This window comes from Drosophila virilis, chromosome 3, assembly GCF_030788295.1.
Source record: "Drosophila virilis strain 15010-1051.87 chromosome 3, Dvir_AGI_RSII-ME, whole genome shotgun sequence".
Classification (NCBI taxonomy): domain Eukaryota; kingdom Metazoa; phylum Arthropoda; class Insecta; order Diptera; family Drosophilidae; genus Drosophila; species Drosophila virilis.
Window position 1 is genome coordinate 11,702,043 of NC_091545.1, and position 16,808 is coordinate 11,718,850.

Sequence of the window (16,808 nt, forward strand, 5' to 3'; positions counted from 1 at the left end):
CTTTATATATTCAATTTATATCTTATATTGAGAGAACAATAAGAAATTATCTGTTCAAAGTGTGAAAACTTTGACGAGCTGTTTGTAATGCACATCAAATAGATTGATTTCTAAATTTTGCTGGCTGCCAATAAACATAAATAATAAAGGTAAGGATAAAGTCCTCACGTAAGGAATATGAATACTGTCGCGTATAACGTAACGCTGAACGTCAAATCCGCTACGTAAACGTTTCGATTTTAAAGCAATTGATCTACATTTTCTAATGTTCCAATTGGCAATCTGTATTAAATAAATTGTTTTTATTATGGCCTTATAATTTTAATTTTAATATAAATTCATAATAGATATTTAATAATTCAAATAAGAAATAAGATTTAGGGATAACATACAAACACCACATATAGTAATATCTGGGAATGTGGTAGTATAAAGTTAAAGTCTGCAAATTATTTTGCATAACAATTATTAAAACCCATTTTAATTTATTCGCACATTTTAAATCAATTATTTGAATGCACTCGAAGTATTGGCATCGTTTTTTAGTCTTATATGCAGAGAGCGCAACGTATAAGCATGCAACATCAAACTCAGACATCGAACTCAAGCCGAATGCATGTAACAGTGCCATTCGGAGCTTAACATAGCCATTTTGAGTACAACATACAATATTAACAGTTTATGTTGGCTTTAGTTTAAATTACTCAATTTGTCAGAGGTAACATATCAACAATTTGCATTGTTTAGTTAACTTTAATTGCTATTAATTTCGCTTGGGAAAATTTGAGAAATCAATTGTTTAGCCTAGTAGGCGAAAATCTATCAATTTACAATAACAGCGGTACCTGCTAACGATCTTGTATGTTCGGTTCGCTGACTGGTTACGATGCGTTGGCGGTTCGACTTGTGCAGCGCAACGTAAGCGTTTACGTGTCGAGTTACGTGTTAGTGTTAGTCCGCGGCAAACAGTCAAAGGCAACGGGTCAGATACGCGCGTGTCGGCAAACCGCAAACCAAAAAAAAAAATAAATCGGCGAAAGATACAAAAACATTTCAGAGACCGAACACCGAGAAGCATTGATAAAAATATTGAATCGATTCAACTGCAGACCGAAACTCTTAGGCTGCGTGTGTATGTGGATTTCAAATTGAATTTTATTCAGTGCGGAGTATAACAAAATTAATAAAAATTGATTTACGAAAATATTTTTTCAAAAATTCTACGACCGCAATATTAAGTCGAGCGGCTTTATGAATGATACAATTTCTTTCGCAAATTTGCGATCAACATCGATTTGTCAGTGCAAGTGAATAAATTCGGGAATTTCGTCACTTGGCGTAAAAAGCGATTATCGTGAAAGGACTTTCGATTTCGAACTGATTTTAATTGATTGATAAGCTAGGCGGCCGCACACAGATTCGGCAAAAAAAAGAGAAAAAAAAAACAAACTTTGCACTAACCACAATAATATCAACAACAACAGCAACAACAACAACAACAACAATTGCAATTGCCATAGGCAACATCATCTTCTCCGTCCAGCAAACAACTGACATCGTCTGTCTACGCCTGATACACAAATATATATATATACTTATAATATACTTATATGCATGTGTGTGTGTGTGCATATATAAAAAACGATCGGAATCGATTTTGAGTGTGTGCGTGTGAAATATACATACATACATATGCATGCTGCGACGATCCTGCTATATAATCGACTTCACGCATAGAGCATATATATGAGCATATATATGCATATATATACATAGATATATATATATTTATATTATATATATCTAGGCAGAGTAGAAGATATATGCGTATGAGCTGAACGCGGCGCACTCTGCTCTGCTTTTTTCTTTTATAATTACTTTTGTCTAAAATTAGAAAACGTGTGTGTTGTCTTCGTCGGGTGTGTTGTACGTGCGTGTGTGTCTGTTTGACTCTGTGTCTGTGTGTCTGCTATATCAACAACATCATCATCATCGTCATCATCAGCGACAACAGAGACAGCGTGCGTGTATTAGTGTATGTGTGTGTGTGCCAGAAAACACTCGACAGTGAATCAGGCAGCGACTACGGCTACGGCTACGGCTACGACTACGACTACGGCTACGTCTATATAGACAGATCGCGTATACGGCGAGACAAACATTAACATTATCGAAAATACAAAAAAGTGTATCTCACAGATACGCGCGCGCAGCGAGGATTACAATTACAACAGCAGCAGCAACAGCAACAAAAACAATAACAACAACAACAACAACAACAACACCGACACGAACGACGCGTCGCATCGCACGCACGAACACACGAAACAGCCAATCGGCTGCAGCCGACGGCAGCCGAAGAGCTAACGAGACGCGCACGAAACGCGCGCGCGTGAAAAACGTCGTGAAAAACGCGCAAAGCAACAACAAATGGAATAAAAAATCGCAGCAAAAACATCACAAAAACTTAAAACCAAACGCCACGCGACGACCTTAAGTCCATTCAAAGAGGGGGGCGTGATCATAGCTCAGTGCGTCGACTCCAAGGCGCTCAAGTGAAACGCGAATAAAATCAAATCATATAATTCTAAGCAAAATAAATGCAACAACAGCAGCAGCAGCAGCAACAGCAGCAACAATAACAACAATAAACGAACGAACGAACGAACAAGCAAAGCAGCAGCAGCAACAATAACAAACACAAGCAGCAATTTATTTATTTAAAGATATACATATACATATTTTGCATTGCCAAAGCAGACGATCGGGCCAAAATGAGTCACCAGCAGCAACAGCAACAACAGCAGCAACAGCAACAAGAACAACAGCAACAGCAGCAGCAGCAACAGCCAAAAAAGTTCTCAAAGTGCTCATAAATATTATGCTAGAAATTGTTAAACATTCACTATCTCTAACACTCTCACTTAACGTGTCTCTCTTTCTCTGTGTCTCTCTCGCGTCGCGTCTCTCTGTTGCTGTCTCTCAAAATGCTACGAAACTATCGAAAGTATTTGCAGGATAAACGAAAATACGACAAGGCACAGCGACGACGCAGCGGCGGCAACATTTGCCAGCAATAAACAGACAAACAGCAGCAACAACAAATCGCAACAGCAGCAGCAGCAGCGACTAGCAAACAGCGACAGCAACAGCAACTAGCTAACGATAAGCGATAGACAGCAATCGATAGTTGATTTGTAAATAAAGCTAGGGCAACAGCAACAACAATTTTGGAGGACGCCATGTATGCGCAACATGTGCGCAAATGGAGTCTAAAAACGCAACTGCAACTAATGCCATTGATATCGCTAGCAATCTCCATGTTGCTATTGATCACATGTGCGCCGGCGACAACAGCAGCTGCAGCGTCAGCGGCAGCAGAAACAATCACACATCAGCTGCAAAGATCATGGGAATCAGAAGAAAGCAGCTACTATATTGCATTGCCACAGCAGCAGCAACAGCAGCAGCAGCAGCAGCTGCTGGCGGACAATGGCAGCGGGAGGAGTGAAAGCGTCGACAGCAACATCGACAATAGCAACAGCAACAGCAACAGCAACAATAATATTCAATTAAGTAGGCTGCCCAGCCGGCCCAGCAGTCTTAGTAGCTTTAAAAACATTAAGTTTAGGTCAGCAACAGTATTCGACGCAGGCAGCGATAGCGATGCGGCTGTACTGCGACAGCAACAGCAACAGCAGCGGCAGCAACATATTGCTGCGGTGACAACGCAGCAGTCACAGCAACAAGTTCCAAATACGCTAATAAATAGTCAAATATATAAATTATTATACAATAATGGCATGCCCAGCGTGGCGGCAAGCAGCAGTAAAACGCGACGTCATGCACTGCAACAGCAACAACAGCTGCTGCAGCAACAGCAGCATCTCAGCAACTTTGCGCGGCAGCCGCAGCAGCTGCAGCAACTTATTGCTGCCTACAACTTTAGCAGCAAGGCAGGAGCAACTGCAACGGCAACACAACGCTATTTTATTGAGTCCTATGAAGTGCCAGAGAGCAGCCAGGAACAGACGGCGCGGAATCGCCGCGACTTTGGCAGCTCCGGCAACAGGAATGGCCAGCGGCAACATCGCGCCGGTGGCGGCCACCGGCAGCAGCAGCAGGAGGCAAAGCGCGAGCATCGCCGCCAGCGGCAGCAACAGCGCCAACAGCAGCAGCAACACCAGCAGCAACAGAAGCAGCATCAGCAGCATCAACACCAGCAGCATCGAAAACATCCACAAAAGCATCGGAACAGGCAGCGGGCGGGTCGTTACTGTTCAGCGCGGGATCCCGCTCAGCTGGCGTATGTGGCGCCCACCGTCTTTATGGGTGTCTTTAAGTCAATGTCGGCCGATCGGCGGACGAACTTCTCGGCAACCATGAAGGTGCTGCAGGTGTACAAACAGCAGAAGAATCTGCAGCTGCCACAGCTGGTCCGGCTGCAGTTCGCGCTGCGCAAGAACAGCGGCGAGTGCGACATCTACAGGGAGCGTCTGTTGCCGCGGGGTCTGGTACGTGGCAACGATCTGGAGCAGGCCTCTGACATTACCTACATGATGTTTGTGCAGCAAACCAATTCCGGCAACTTCTCCATCCTGGGACAGCCCACACGCGTTACGCCCGCCGTCCTCGAAGCAGTTAAAATGGCTGTGAACGAAACTTATGGTGAGTCCAATCAAACCCATAATATATCATAATATAAGAGCTGAACATTTTGTTCAAAACTGTCTATAAAACTCCATGAAATAACTTCAGTCTAAATTTAAGATATAGTTTTCTAGACCTCAAAGTCTTTGCTGCGATCTGACTCAAATAGATTTTTGTAGTCATTTTCCAATGTCTTATCGATATGTTCTATCTTCCTCTAACTGAGTCTTATCGACGTCTTTCATCTCGCTCTATCTGAGTGGCAGCCACCTCTTTCTACCCATTTTTTTGCGCATTTTTTTTTTTTGTTTTCTTTGCTCTTTAATGAAAATTTACCTTTTTTTATGCTGAATTTCTTATTTGCCAACTTCACGCTCTGCTAATATCCACCAGACCGAAATAATTTTATGCAACACACACACACAGACACACACAGACACACACACACACATAGTTGGAGCCGTCGCACATGCGCCGACGATTGCAATTTTCCAGCCAGGTTCGCATCCAGGCAGCATGTTGCTGCTGCTGCTTCTTCTTCTTCTGTTTCCTCTACAATTTGGCGGCTGGGCAGCAACAAGAAAAGCTCAGCTCTAGAATTGATTGTTGTTGCTGCTGCTGTTGCTGCTGTTGCTAGTTGCACATTTTAATTAAATTCGCATTAATTTTGTGCTGTTCCCCAAGTTGGAAAAACTTTGAAAACTCATTTCTTCTTCTGGCCTTCGTCTTGTCGTCTTGGCATCTGCAGTCGACCTTTGCGGTTGGCGTACCCAGCCCTAAGTTGGTGTTGCTGCTGTTGTTGTTGTTGTTGTTGTAATTATTGTTGCGTTGCGGTTCATGACGTTTGCGTTTGCGTCTGTAACGCGACTAAGTGCGCCCAACAAGATCCCGACTTCAACAATATGCGAGTTTAAAGATATATATGTACATGTATATGTGTGTGCGTGTGTGTGTATGGATACCCCGACACCGCCCTCGCTTGTCGGTTTTCATTTTTTTATTGTCTTTTGCTCGTCTTTGCTTTGTTTCAGCGCGGTCGCAATTAGATTTTTAATTCATTTTTTGCTGCTGCTGCTGCTGTTGCCTCTGTTGCTGCTGCGTCTTCTTTGGCTTCCGTCATGGCTGTCGCACACAGCCAGTCCGCGGCCCGCAGCGGCCGGGGGCGAGGGCGAGGGCTAGGCAGTGGCAGCCCTTTTTGTTTCAGAAATCAGCTGCAATCAGCTGTTCTCTCTGCATAGCTCCCTAGCGGCCCCTCTCTCTCACGCTCTCTTTCTCTGGCCTGCGCTCCATTCTCAGCTTGTGTTTATTTACTTTTTGCTGCCCCCGCTTCTGTTCCTTTCAGCTTCATCAATGAATGGAACTGAAACTGGGCTGTGCAGCGTTTTGTGGCAGGGCGGCAGGGGCACACAGGATATTTACTTTTTCAGTTTGAGATTGATTTATTTTGCTTTGGGCTGCGGCTTTTGTTGAGCTCTTTGTTTGCAAACGCAGCGCAAAATTTGCATCTGCTTCCATATGCATATACATATATATAAATATATATATATTTGTTTTTTTTTTTGACTGCTGATTGGCAAATGTCTAGCATTAAATGATGCTTAAATGCTGTCCATGCACCAGATGCATACTAATCCACATAGAAACAACCACCCACGCCCCGCCACAGCATTCACTTTTCGCCAACGAAATTTGCATATCAATGGCATAAATCAATCGCTGGCCGAAGATCGTCAGCCAAATAGCCATAAAATCGAGCCAATCAATGTCAGTCGCGATTCATCTCCACACAAGAAATTATAAAGTTAAAAGAGAAAAAGCCCAATATGAAGAGCCATAAACAGTTTACAAGAAGCCCGACCAACTGTTGCCGCAAATACGCAGTTGCGAACCGGTTCAAGCCAAGTTAAGCATACGCACCGTATGACGACGGCGACAACAGCCGGAACTGTGCCCTCTCCGCTCTGCTTAAAACTAATTAAATTGATTTTTCTTGAACTTGAATGAATCGGTATTTTCATGAATTAACTGGTCCAATATTATTGTCCAATTTGCACCCACGCAACAGCTTCATTTCTCACACAACCGCAGCCAGAAATGTGACTTCAAATATAAAATTATAATAAAAAAGGCCATGTGAAAAATAAATAGAAACAACCAACAACAAAAAATAAATAAATGTTTTATTCTGTTGCTCGCTGGCTTCTATTGTTTTTTGGCATGGGCTATTATAGTTGAATTTTTTCTTTCTTTATCTTTATTTATGCGGTTGCTGTTGTTGTTGCTGTTGCTGCTGTTGTTGCTGAGGTGTTAAGTAAATTAGCTGCTCATAAAATATCATTTGCTTTTGTGTGCTCGTCGTTACCAGCAGCAGCAGCAGCAGCAGCAGCAGCAGCAACAGCAACAGCATCGATTGTTGTTGTTGTTGCTGCTGCTGCTGGTTGTTTGTTTTGGTTAAAAGCGGAGACAAACTGGCAGTGCTCGAAATGCCGCCAAGCGTAGACCAGAAGCAATCGAAACAGCAGCAACAGCAACAACAACAGCTGTCACGGCAGCAACACCTTCAATCAGTGCAGCCCACAATGGCCCCGTCTTCTATCTATTTACAATATTATATAATGCGAATGTGCCCAGTGCAACATTGAAAATCAATTTGCGGTTTTATGTTTTGTCACCGCGCCAAGCAGCTAGCTAGAATATAAATTTCGTTAGTATACGTTAGTTGACAATATTTGTAGTTATATCGAATGCAAGCGCTCAAACCTTGACTGTGAGTTTCCACTTACACCAGCCAAGTGGAAAACTTGGCTGCTTCATTTTCACTCTGCTCCGATAGCTGCTCCGGTTGCACTTGTCGCCGCAGAATGTTTAGCAAGCGATTGCACAAGCGGAAAACGATTTAACAGCAGCAACAGCAACAGCAGCAGCTATTTATTTAGGTCAACGCCTACGTTGCGGAGAGACAAACTTACTCAACGGCACCCACAATTCATCATTTGTGGCCTGGTGTCTGGCTACCTGGTCAGAAGATTTTTTGGCGCTGCTCATTTAGCGTCACGCCAGAGAAGATCCAACAGCAGCAACAACAACAAGAACAACAGCAACAACGGACGACAACTGCGACGACTCTTCGTTTTTGGTAATTAAGTATGAATGCCGGCGCTAGACGCAGCAAACCAAATGAACAACTAGTCAACATTGGATGGCAAGGGGAATGGACGGGGGTACCAGCTAAGGGGAGGAGAGGTCGCTCAAGGGGCCACATTGGTAGTGTTACCTAGGGGCCGTTTGGCATGCGGGAAATAGAAAATTATAACGAAATGAAATGAAATTTTCAAATGGCATCGCATGTTGCTGCTGTTGCTGCCGCTGCTGCCACACGCCACCTGCCCCTCGACAAACCCAGCCAGCAGCCGCCAGCCGTTTATGAGTTTTACGCTATTTCTGGCCCCTGCTGTCGGCAACAGCAACAGCAACAGCAACAACAACAGCAGCAGCTGAAAAGCATTTCGAGAATAGGAAGACGTCGATGTCGTCGCCTTCGTCATCAACCCGCCGCCTTGCCAAAAAAATTATGCTTGTTAGCCCAACCCCGCCCAACTCTGTCCATCTCCTACTGTGCCCCCTTGACTTGGGCCTGTCTGTAATTCACATTTGGAAATCAGAGATCAGCAACATCTTGCGGCACATCCGCACAACAACACCTAAGTTCGCCTCGAGTGGCGCTAATGGAGCCGCATTGCACTTGCAGTCCGCATCAATGGCAGCCACTGTGTTCTGGTCTCAAGAGCGCAGCCCACTCGATCTTAATGGCCAGGCACTCAAACAACAACAACAACAACAACAACAACAGCAACAAGCATAGTGAAGCATCCGTCTTGGGCTGCGGCAAGCGGATGTGACATAATCCGCCAGCGGCTATCCAATGCATCCAAAATGCATAAAACGCCTGCCATTCATAAGATCTTGTCGAGATTCAGATCTGTGTCGGCGATATCAAAGCCAAACGAGCGCCCCACAGGTGGCGCCTTCCCCCACCGAAGCTTTGGCAATATGAGTCGCACTCTGAATGCCCTATAAAATCAAAGAAAAACTATTAAAGAAACTAACAAGCTAGACATTCAACAAAACAACACACATTTGACATATAATTATACACAGATGATTTCTTTAATCTAATGGGTTCTATTTTTTGTGTCCCAGTAAATCCCTTTTAAATTTATTTGTACTGGCTACAAGGCTCTCCAACTATGCAGCATGCTCGGTCTTGGCCTGAAACTGAGCTTTTGGCCAAGAGCCGCGCTCAATTAGCCAGTCAAAAAAGTTTTTGCGTTAATTTTCGCGGCACTTGCGGCACATTCCAAATAAATAGCCAGAGCAGCTAAGATAAATGATAAGATGCGTGTTGCTGCTGTTGTTGTTGTCATCGTTGTTGTTGTTGTTGTTGTTGTTGTTGCTGCTTGTGGTGTCCACTAATTGTTTTGCCTTGCTGTTAATTTCTGCCCGCATAAACGCATTGCCCTGGGCCAACTGCTGCTCCACTAAAGCAGCCCGCAACTGCCCCTGCCCCTGCCCTGCCTCTGCCCCTAACCCGGCTGGCAAGGAAAACGCTTCAACAGTTGCGCACGCGGCCAAAGATTAATGAATATTCAAATTGTTCGATATTTGAGCTGAGCGTTATATATAACATATTTGAGAAATCGTTTTCATTATTATTCGTTTCCCATGGCTTATTGTTTAATGGTCAAAACTAACCGTTTCTTCTTGGCCAACAATTTGGACTGAGAGACTGCAATTTGCATTGGCGGCTTTGGCACTTTGAACTTGTCTGCTGGTGGGCGTGGCTAACTATTTTTAACTATTTGGCCACCATTTAGCGGAAATGCTTCAATATACATGTGTGTACATGTATGTGTGTGTCTCTGGCATGTAACTGAGGCCAACCGAGAGCCGTGTAGCAGCTGCAACAAGTCTCTGTTGCTGACCATCTTAATTACGCATTAATTACATCAAACATTAATAATACGACTTGCTCAGGAGCAGGCCGAGCTCCAGGCCCAGGCCCAGGCCCATGGCTGGCTCATCTATCTACTTCAGGCGCAGCAACACCTTCTTGGCTATCGCTTGGGCTGCTGCTGCTGCTGCCTGTTGCCTGCTGCCTACTGCCCCCTGTTTATTAAAGCTGCCCCTGGAACAACATCAACATTGTCGACATCGTCTGCGGCCTGCCAAGTTGAAAAATTTGCCTTTGATATCGCCTGAATGTTGCACGGATTCAAGTTCTGCCCATGCCACATATGTTGCCCCTTTGCTGTTGCTGCTGCTTGTGGCAGGCAATATTTTCTTTTTAGCTGACGATTTAGCCGATTTCACGATCATAATCGCATTGCTGCTGCAGCTGATGATGTTGTTGTCACTTAAATCGCTTAATCTGCGCAATTCAATTGAGTTCTTAACTTGTTAATGGAATTGATAGAAGCTCAGTGCCTGGCCGGCTGTTTCGGTCAGTCAAGGGCTGCACACACACCCTACCTGCGTGGGAAAATGTCCATTGCGCTCTCGGGCTAAGCTGTTTTGGTTGGCGGGCACAGGTAACAGGCGGTAGGGCAACGTTGCAACCGGCAAATGTGGCTGTGCCACATGTTTGTGCCGGAAATTCCCCGTGCACGCCTTACCGCCTGCCTTTTTATGTTGAAATTTTTCCTATCACTTGGCGGGTTTTTCCGGGCCACTGGCGGAAATTCCACAATGTCGCCACTGGCCACAGGCAGAAAGTGCAACCAAACGCGCTTACAAAAATTATTATAAAATGTGTATTATTAAATGCCAAATTGCGTCCAATCATCCGCAGTTCTCTGCCGGCCGGCAAGCTGACCGTGTGCTAAACAAAAATCAAAAAAAAAAAAAAACAGCCAAAATTGCCGCTGGCTGCTGCACAAACATGCGAGCGCGCGCGCGGGCTCCAACTGGCCACTGGGGCAAGCTGAGCGCGTGTTTGTCTTTTCGGTTCCCATGCACACACACACACACACACACACACACACACAGACACACTCACGCACACACAGTTTCAAGTTGAAGTTGCATTTTTAGCAGCATTTTTGTGCGGCATTTTATTCGTCGCCGCTGACAGCAAATTTGCTGCCGCTGCTGCTGTTGCTGTTGCTGCCACTGGCCACCGGCAACAGCTTCACCTTGTGCACCGAAAGCTATTTAAATGGTATTTAAATGTGTCTTAATGTAATTTTTGTGCTTTTAATTTGCCTTTTTGTTATGTTCTGTATATGAAAGCACTTAACTACATTTATATATGAAAACAAACAGCAAATGCTTGACATAATTGTGACTATTTGCCATATTCAAGGACGCGGCAGCATGTTGCCAAAACATAGATAACAGCTTACTCGGCAACATGTTGCTGTAGCGCTCGCCTCGCGCCCATTTCAAAATATTTTCACACACACAATTATTTCAACTTGCCACCACCAGCAGCAGCAATAACAAGTTGCCAGGCTGCTGTTGCTGTTGCTGCTGCTGCTGTGTGTGGCATGCAGCAACTGCAAACAAACCCACAGCAACGGCAACTGTTTTTGCTGCTGCAGCGACTGCTGCTGCTGCTGCCTCCTCCTGCAACACAGATGGGGCAAATAGCAAAGCAAGCAGCAACTAGCCACATGCTTGACCAGCCGTCTGGGCGAGCGCATAAAGCATAAGCATAAAAAGCGCAAGCCAACACAGTCCAAGTCGAAAAAGTCATTATATGCGACGACGACGTCGACAGCAGCAGCGACGTCGACGTAGACAGCGACAGAGACTTTGGCTTTGGCTGCGACACATTTGCTTAAATAACAACAACAGCAACAGTTGCTGTAGTTGTTGCCCGTTTGTTGCTCGTTTGGCCGCCGCCGCCGCCGCCGCCGCAGCAGCACACATTTTTTTTTTTTTTTTTTTATTGCCGCAGTTGGAAAATGCAAGCAGCCAGGCCGGAGCAGAGCAGAGCAGGGGAGAGGAGGGTGGGAGTGCCAGTGGCCGGCTGCTGCAGAAAGAGCAAAAAAATTATATAGTCGCTGCGGTGTCTTGGGTGTCTTGGATTTCCAGTTTTCGGTTCCCACAATGCAAAATTAGGTACGAAGCGTCGTCCCCATGACGTAATTAGCATAGAGCAGTTCGCAGTCGTCGTCGTCGGGAGCCCATAAAGCGAATTTACCGCACAGCGCGCCAGACGCACAACGGAGTGTAGAGACGGCGGCTGGGGCTGGTTGCACAGGGGCAAGGTGGTGCCGTGGCAGTGGCAAGCAGGCGGCCAGGCCAGTCAGATGAGCCATTGCCATTGCGCATGTGTGGCGTGCGAACGCGCAGCTGGACGAGCACGTCGTCATAACTCATGCGCTAGCCGTTGCAATTGTCCAACTACTGCGACTGCGACTGCTGCTGCTGCTGCTGCCACTGCTGCTGCAGCTGGCCGCGAAACATGCGTCGTCGTCGTCGTCGTCATCGGTCGAAAATAAAAACATTTCGGTTAACGATCTTTATCGTTGCGATTATTGATTGTGTGCTGTGTTGTTGCTGGAGCGCAGCCAGTGGCAACAATGACAACAGCAACATGTTGCCAAGGAATGCTGCACAGCTTACAGCAATTGTTGCTAATGGAACTAGTTCCGAATTTGAAGTAATTCAATTAAGCGATTGGCGCACATGAAATATAATTTAAAGAGCGAGAGAGAGGCAGATAAAAAGATTTCAATTAAATAGAAAATATGCGAAAGTATCAATTTATTGTGTGTTATCGATTTTTGCCCTCAACAACTTTTAACTAGTTCCTTGTTCACGTCAGGCTGACAATTGATGACATATATTTATGTAGAGAAACTTCGTTAACATTGTATTTGCATGCTTGTTAGCACACTTTTCAAATTACATTAGAAATATTAAAATAAATTAATTTTCCAAGCAGCAGCCATTTTAATGTTATACAAAATAAATATGCAATTTAACATGAGCGCTTGCAAAAGGAACTAGTTACTAAACTGGAACTAACTGGAACTGTTTATTAGTCACACGTGTCAAAGCTGAAAATTAAGCGGGCAACAAGTTTGTATGTTGACCACAATGTGGCTCACTGTCTGACTGACTGACTGCCTGACTGGCTAACTGGCCAGTCTGTCTGTCTGGCAAACTAACAGACTTTTCACTTCTTCTTTGGCCAACACTCAGCGCGCGCTTTCATATGAAATTCTTGGCATAGTTTGGCTGACAGGCCAACTTCTGTTGCCTGCCTGGCTGACTGGCTGCCTGCCTGATGCCTGTTGCCTGTTGCCTCTTGCCTGGGCTCTGAATACGCTTGGCTCCTTGCTGCCTGCCTGGCTGCCAACCACTTATTACGTAATTATTTAGCCACGGCAGCATCGCCCTGGGCACGTGTTGCCAACTGACTGGCGACTGGCAACTGGCAACTCTTAACTACCAACTGGCACTTGGGCACCTGTTGGTCTTCGGCTTCAGCTATTTATGCTATAATTTCAGGCATGCAGCTCAGATCTTCAGCTCTGTGGCAAGGGCAACGGCAGCAGCAGCAGCAGCAACAACAACAACAGCAACAGCTACGGCAGCAACATCAATTCAATTTGCATTGCATTCGCCTGCAGCTCCTCTTTCTGTTGTTGTTGTTCTTGTTAAATTGCAACTTGCGCTGTTGCTGTTGCTGCTGCTGTTGTCGCAGTATATTTTGATAACTTTCTGATAATGGGTCATATTCTGTGTTCTTTTGCCATTTAATCTATGTGAGCAACCACAAACTCACCTGGTTGCACTTCAGCGCCTGCACGTGCCGTCGTCGGTATAAAAAGAAATGGGAAATGTGTCTGGCTCAGGTGAGTTAACGGCGCTTGCCAACTGTTTTACGGTTTCTGCCGTTGGCAATTAAGCCCAGAGCGTAGAAATTTTGATCGTTTCATAGACCATAAAGCGCTGCTCGCCACGCTCTCACTAGCCCACAAATGACGAGCCAGCCAAAAAGCAAACGGTGCGTATGAGCAATGTCTTTAAATATAAAACATGCCCCAAACAGCGCACAAGTACGCCAAGAACGCACTGAATTGTCTCTGAACTATTGTTATTATTGTCATTTCTTTTATTGCCATAGTTAATATGATAAAGAAATTCTTCAGCTAAGACAATAATGCATACTTGAGCTTGGGCTTCGAACTCTGGTCCTAATTATTCATATAGTGTATATATATACTCTATACTATACTCTTCTTCTTATGCTCTTTCAACATTTAAGTAAGCGAGCCTTGCTTCCGCTTTCCAATTTGTTTAATATTATTTGAAATATTATTGCGAACAAAGCATTTGCTAGTTTTGTATTTCGCTTAACTTTGATTTTTCTTGTGTTTATTTGGCAAAATGGCAAACTAAAATAAATAAAATAGATATATTTTTGCTTGGCATTTTGTCAACTGTCACTGGCCACAAATTGAAACTCATGGGTTCCACTTATCAATGTTTTCTGTCTCATGTTGTTGCTCGTTTGCTTCGTGCGACATTTATCGACGGTTCGTCTTAACAACAATTTTAATTGTTTATTTATGCGTCGCGGCGTCTTATAATTCCAACATTAGTTAATGCGTTTATAATGCGAAAAGTAACAACAAAAGCGACAAGAAGACGATATTCTCTGATTGTTGGCGCCTTTTAAACAATTGACGGCGCGATTCCCACGCTGCGTATGAAATAAATTTCAAAAATTGTGCGCTCCTCTGTACATTTTAATGATGCCACCTAAAAAATAAAAAAAAAATGAATAGAAAGAAGAGGAAGAAAACCAAAAATACCAAAAACAGAAACAACTTTGAAGCCGCCGCATGGCCGACCAAGTAATTTTCTTGCCGAAGTTGTTGCTGCTGCTGTTGCTGCTGTTGTTGTTGCTGTTGTTGTAGCTGCTGCTGCTGCTGCTGCTGCTTTTGGGTTGTTAGGCGCCCCATTATAAATCTGCGCCAGTCTATGACAGTTTCTGGCCCAAAATGTGACGCCAAAGATTGCGTTTGCGTTTGCCTTTCTGATTTCTGGGGGCCATTGCTCGGCGTCTGACGCCTGTCGCCTCTGACGTGACTGCAAATGAGCAACGTGACAGCCAAAACGAAAGAGATGAACGCAAACCGAGAGAGAGAGAGAGAGAGAGAGAGAGAGCGAAAGCTGTTGAAAGTGGGTGCTCAAAGATCTTATGATAGACTTCGTTGGCCTTATCGGTGTGCATTGCTTAGATAAGCTCAGTTTCTCAGAATTCCACTGCCGAACTTTACGCCGATGACGTATTTACGTGTCTTACGCCGATCCCATGCGGCGTATGCGTAATGTGTTTGTGTGCAGAAGCAGCTTACGTTTGTCACGTAGTCCATGCAAACAGAAAGACCGTAGAGCACTTATTAATAATCAATCAAATTAGTAACTAATAGAAACAATCAATAAGAATGATTTAATTGACTAACTATATAGTTTATTTGTTGCTATCTTGAGGCGCCGTCTTTACGGCAAGACTAATTGCAATTTCCACTCAACGATTACGTTCGCTGACACATTCAGATAACGATTCCTAACCTAACTCAATAACTAAATATAGATTTTATGCCCGTTAGATAATATACGAACGTGCTATTCGCATATAAATTGGGCTAGCTTTGTGAAGGCCAATTGAAAATCGATTGCTAACTGCTTTAATCGATATACATATCATCGACTTGCTAGTATCGGTACTTACTACTCACTACTCGGTATCGAGTACTCACTACCGGGTTGCCAGCCCGCCAAACAGGCTGCAACTGCAACCAAAAAAAGTTGTTATTGTTATTGTTGTTATGGTTACTGGTTGTTGTTGTGGCTGTTGTTGTTGTTTTTGTTCGACGGCATCGCATCTTTATTTAGGCACAAAAATGTTGCATGTTGCGCGCTTTTCACCAAATGCGCACCTTGTCCACATTATTATGCAAAGAGGGTTGCACTATTTACCCAAAAATGGCCGTGGCTAATGATGATGATTGCCAGGCACCGGCAGAGTGGCAGACTCACAGACTGCCAGCCAGACATGCGAGCCAACTTTGTTGCCGCTGCTGCTGCTGTTGCACTTGGCCAAAACGGCTGTGCGAGCAACTTGTTGCCAGCGATTGTTTATATGTCATTGGCAATTAGTTGTTGTTATAAATACAAGTAGTTGACTATCTTTGTGCGTGTGTGTGTGTGTGTGGGTGTGTTTTTGTTTATGGCAACAGGAAAACTACTGCGGGACTATCTAAATATTGTGCTGTGAAATATTTGGCTGCAGCTACAGTTTTACACAGAATCTATATGTATATATATACATATTTATGGATTGTACTCGGTGTATTTATATAGCACGTTCCAATCCGATGATGCTTGCCATGATTAGCAGACGGCAGACGGCAGACAGTAGAAATCCAATTCAAAAACTAATTAAATCGAAAGGCGGCAGAGGAGCGTGAGGGGTGAGGAATGGTTTTGGTTTGGCTTGACAAAATGACGAAATATTTATTTGAAATCTTTCATGTTTCATAAAATTATGTGCAATTTATTTTTAAACCAACAACAACGTCGCGACGACAACGCTGACAGACGGTCGCGTTAAGGCCGAAGGGGGAGCAGCACCCTACACCAGGCCCTGCCCCTGTATAAAGTGTGCCTAATTAGAGCTGCAACAACAACAGCAACAACAGCCACAACAACAATAACAACAAACACCTTCATATGGCGCCATGTTTGTTGGCCAAAAAAGCAGCCAAGAGATCAAAGGGCCTGCAGCTCGTCGGCGCCGATTGCGCAAAAAGCGAACGCTAGGGGCCGCCACCCACAAAAAAAAAAAAAAAAAAAACAAATAAATAAATAAAAAAACCAACAAAAAAAATGAACAGAAAATTTTCCACCTATTTATTTGCTAAGGCCCGCAAGGGGCTGCTGCTGTTGCTTTTTGCATATCAATCAGTGGAAGCTGCAACAGTTGCTGCCGCTGCTGCTGCGGCTGCTGCCGCTGCTTCTGTTGATAATTATCAGATGGAGATTGTGCGAAAGATGCCCCCGGGCCATTATAGGTGTTGAAAATACAAATTGTGAGAGCCGTTATCAGGATCGTGAATTGATATTGATATGAAAGC

The 16,808-nt window shown here is 44.3% G+C and overlaps 1 protein-coding gene across 2 annotated transcripts in view; it reads left to right on the top strand.

The window, feature by feature from the left end:
- Nucleotides 1-942: 942 nt before the first annotated feature.
- Nucleotides 943-16,808, top strand: part of vn (membrane-bound neuregulin protein vein) — a 34,165-nt gene continuing 18,299 nt past the window's right edge. For both annotated transcript variants that reach the window (XM_032434624.2, XM_032434625.2), the window contains exon 1: nucleotides 943-4,668. In XM_032434624.2, the coding sequence (XP_032290515.1) occupies nucleotides 3,243-4,668 (1,426 nt within the window). In that variant the 5' untranslated portion in view covers nucleotides 943-3,242. The remainder of the gene's footprint in view (nucleotides 4,669-16,808) is intronic.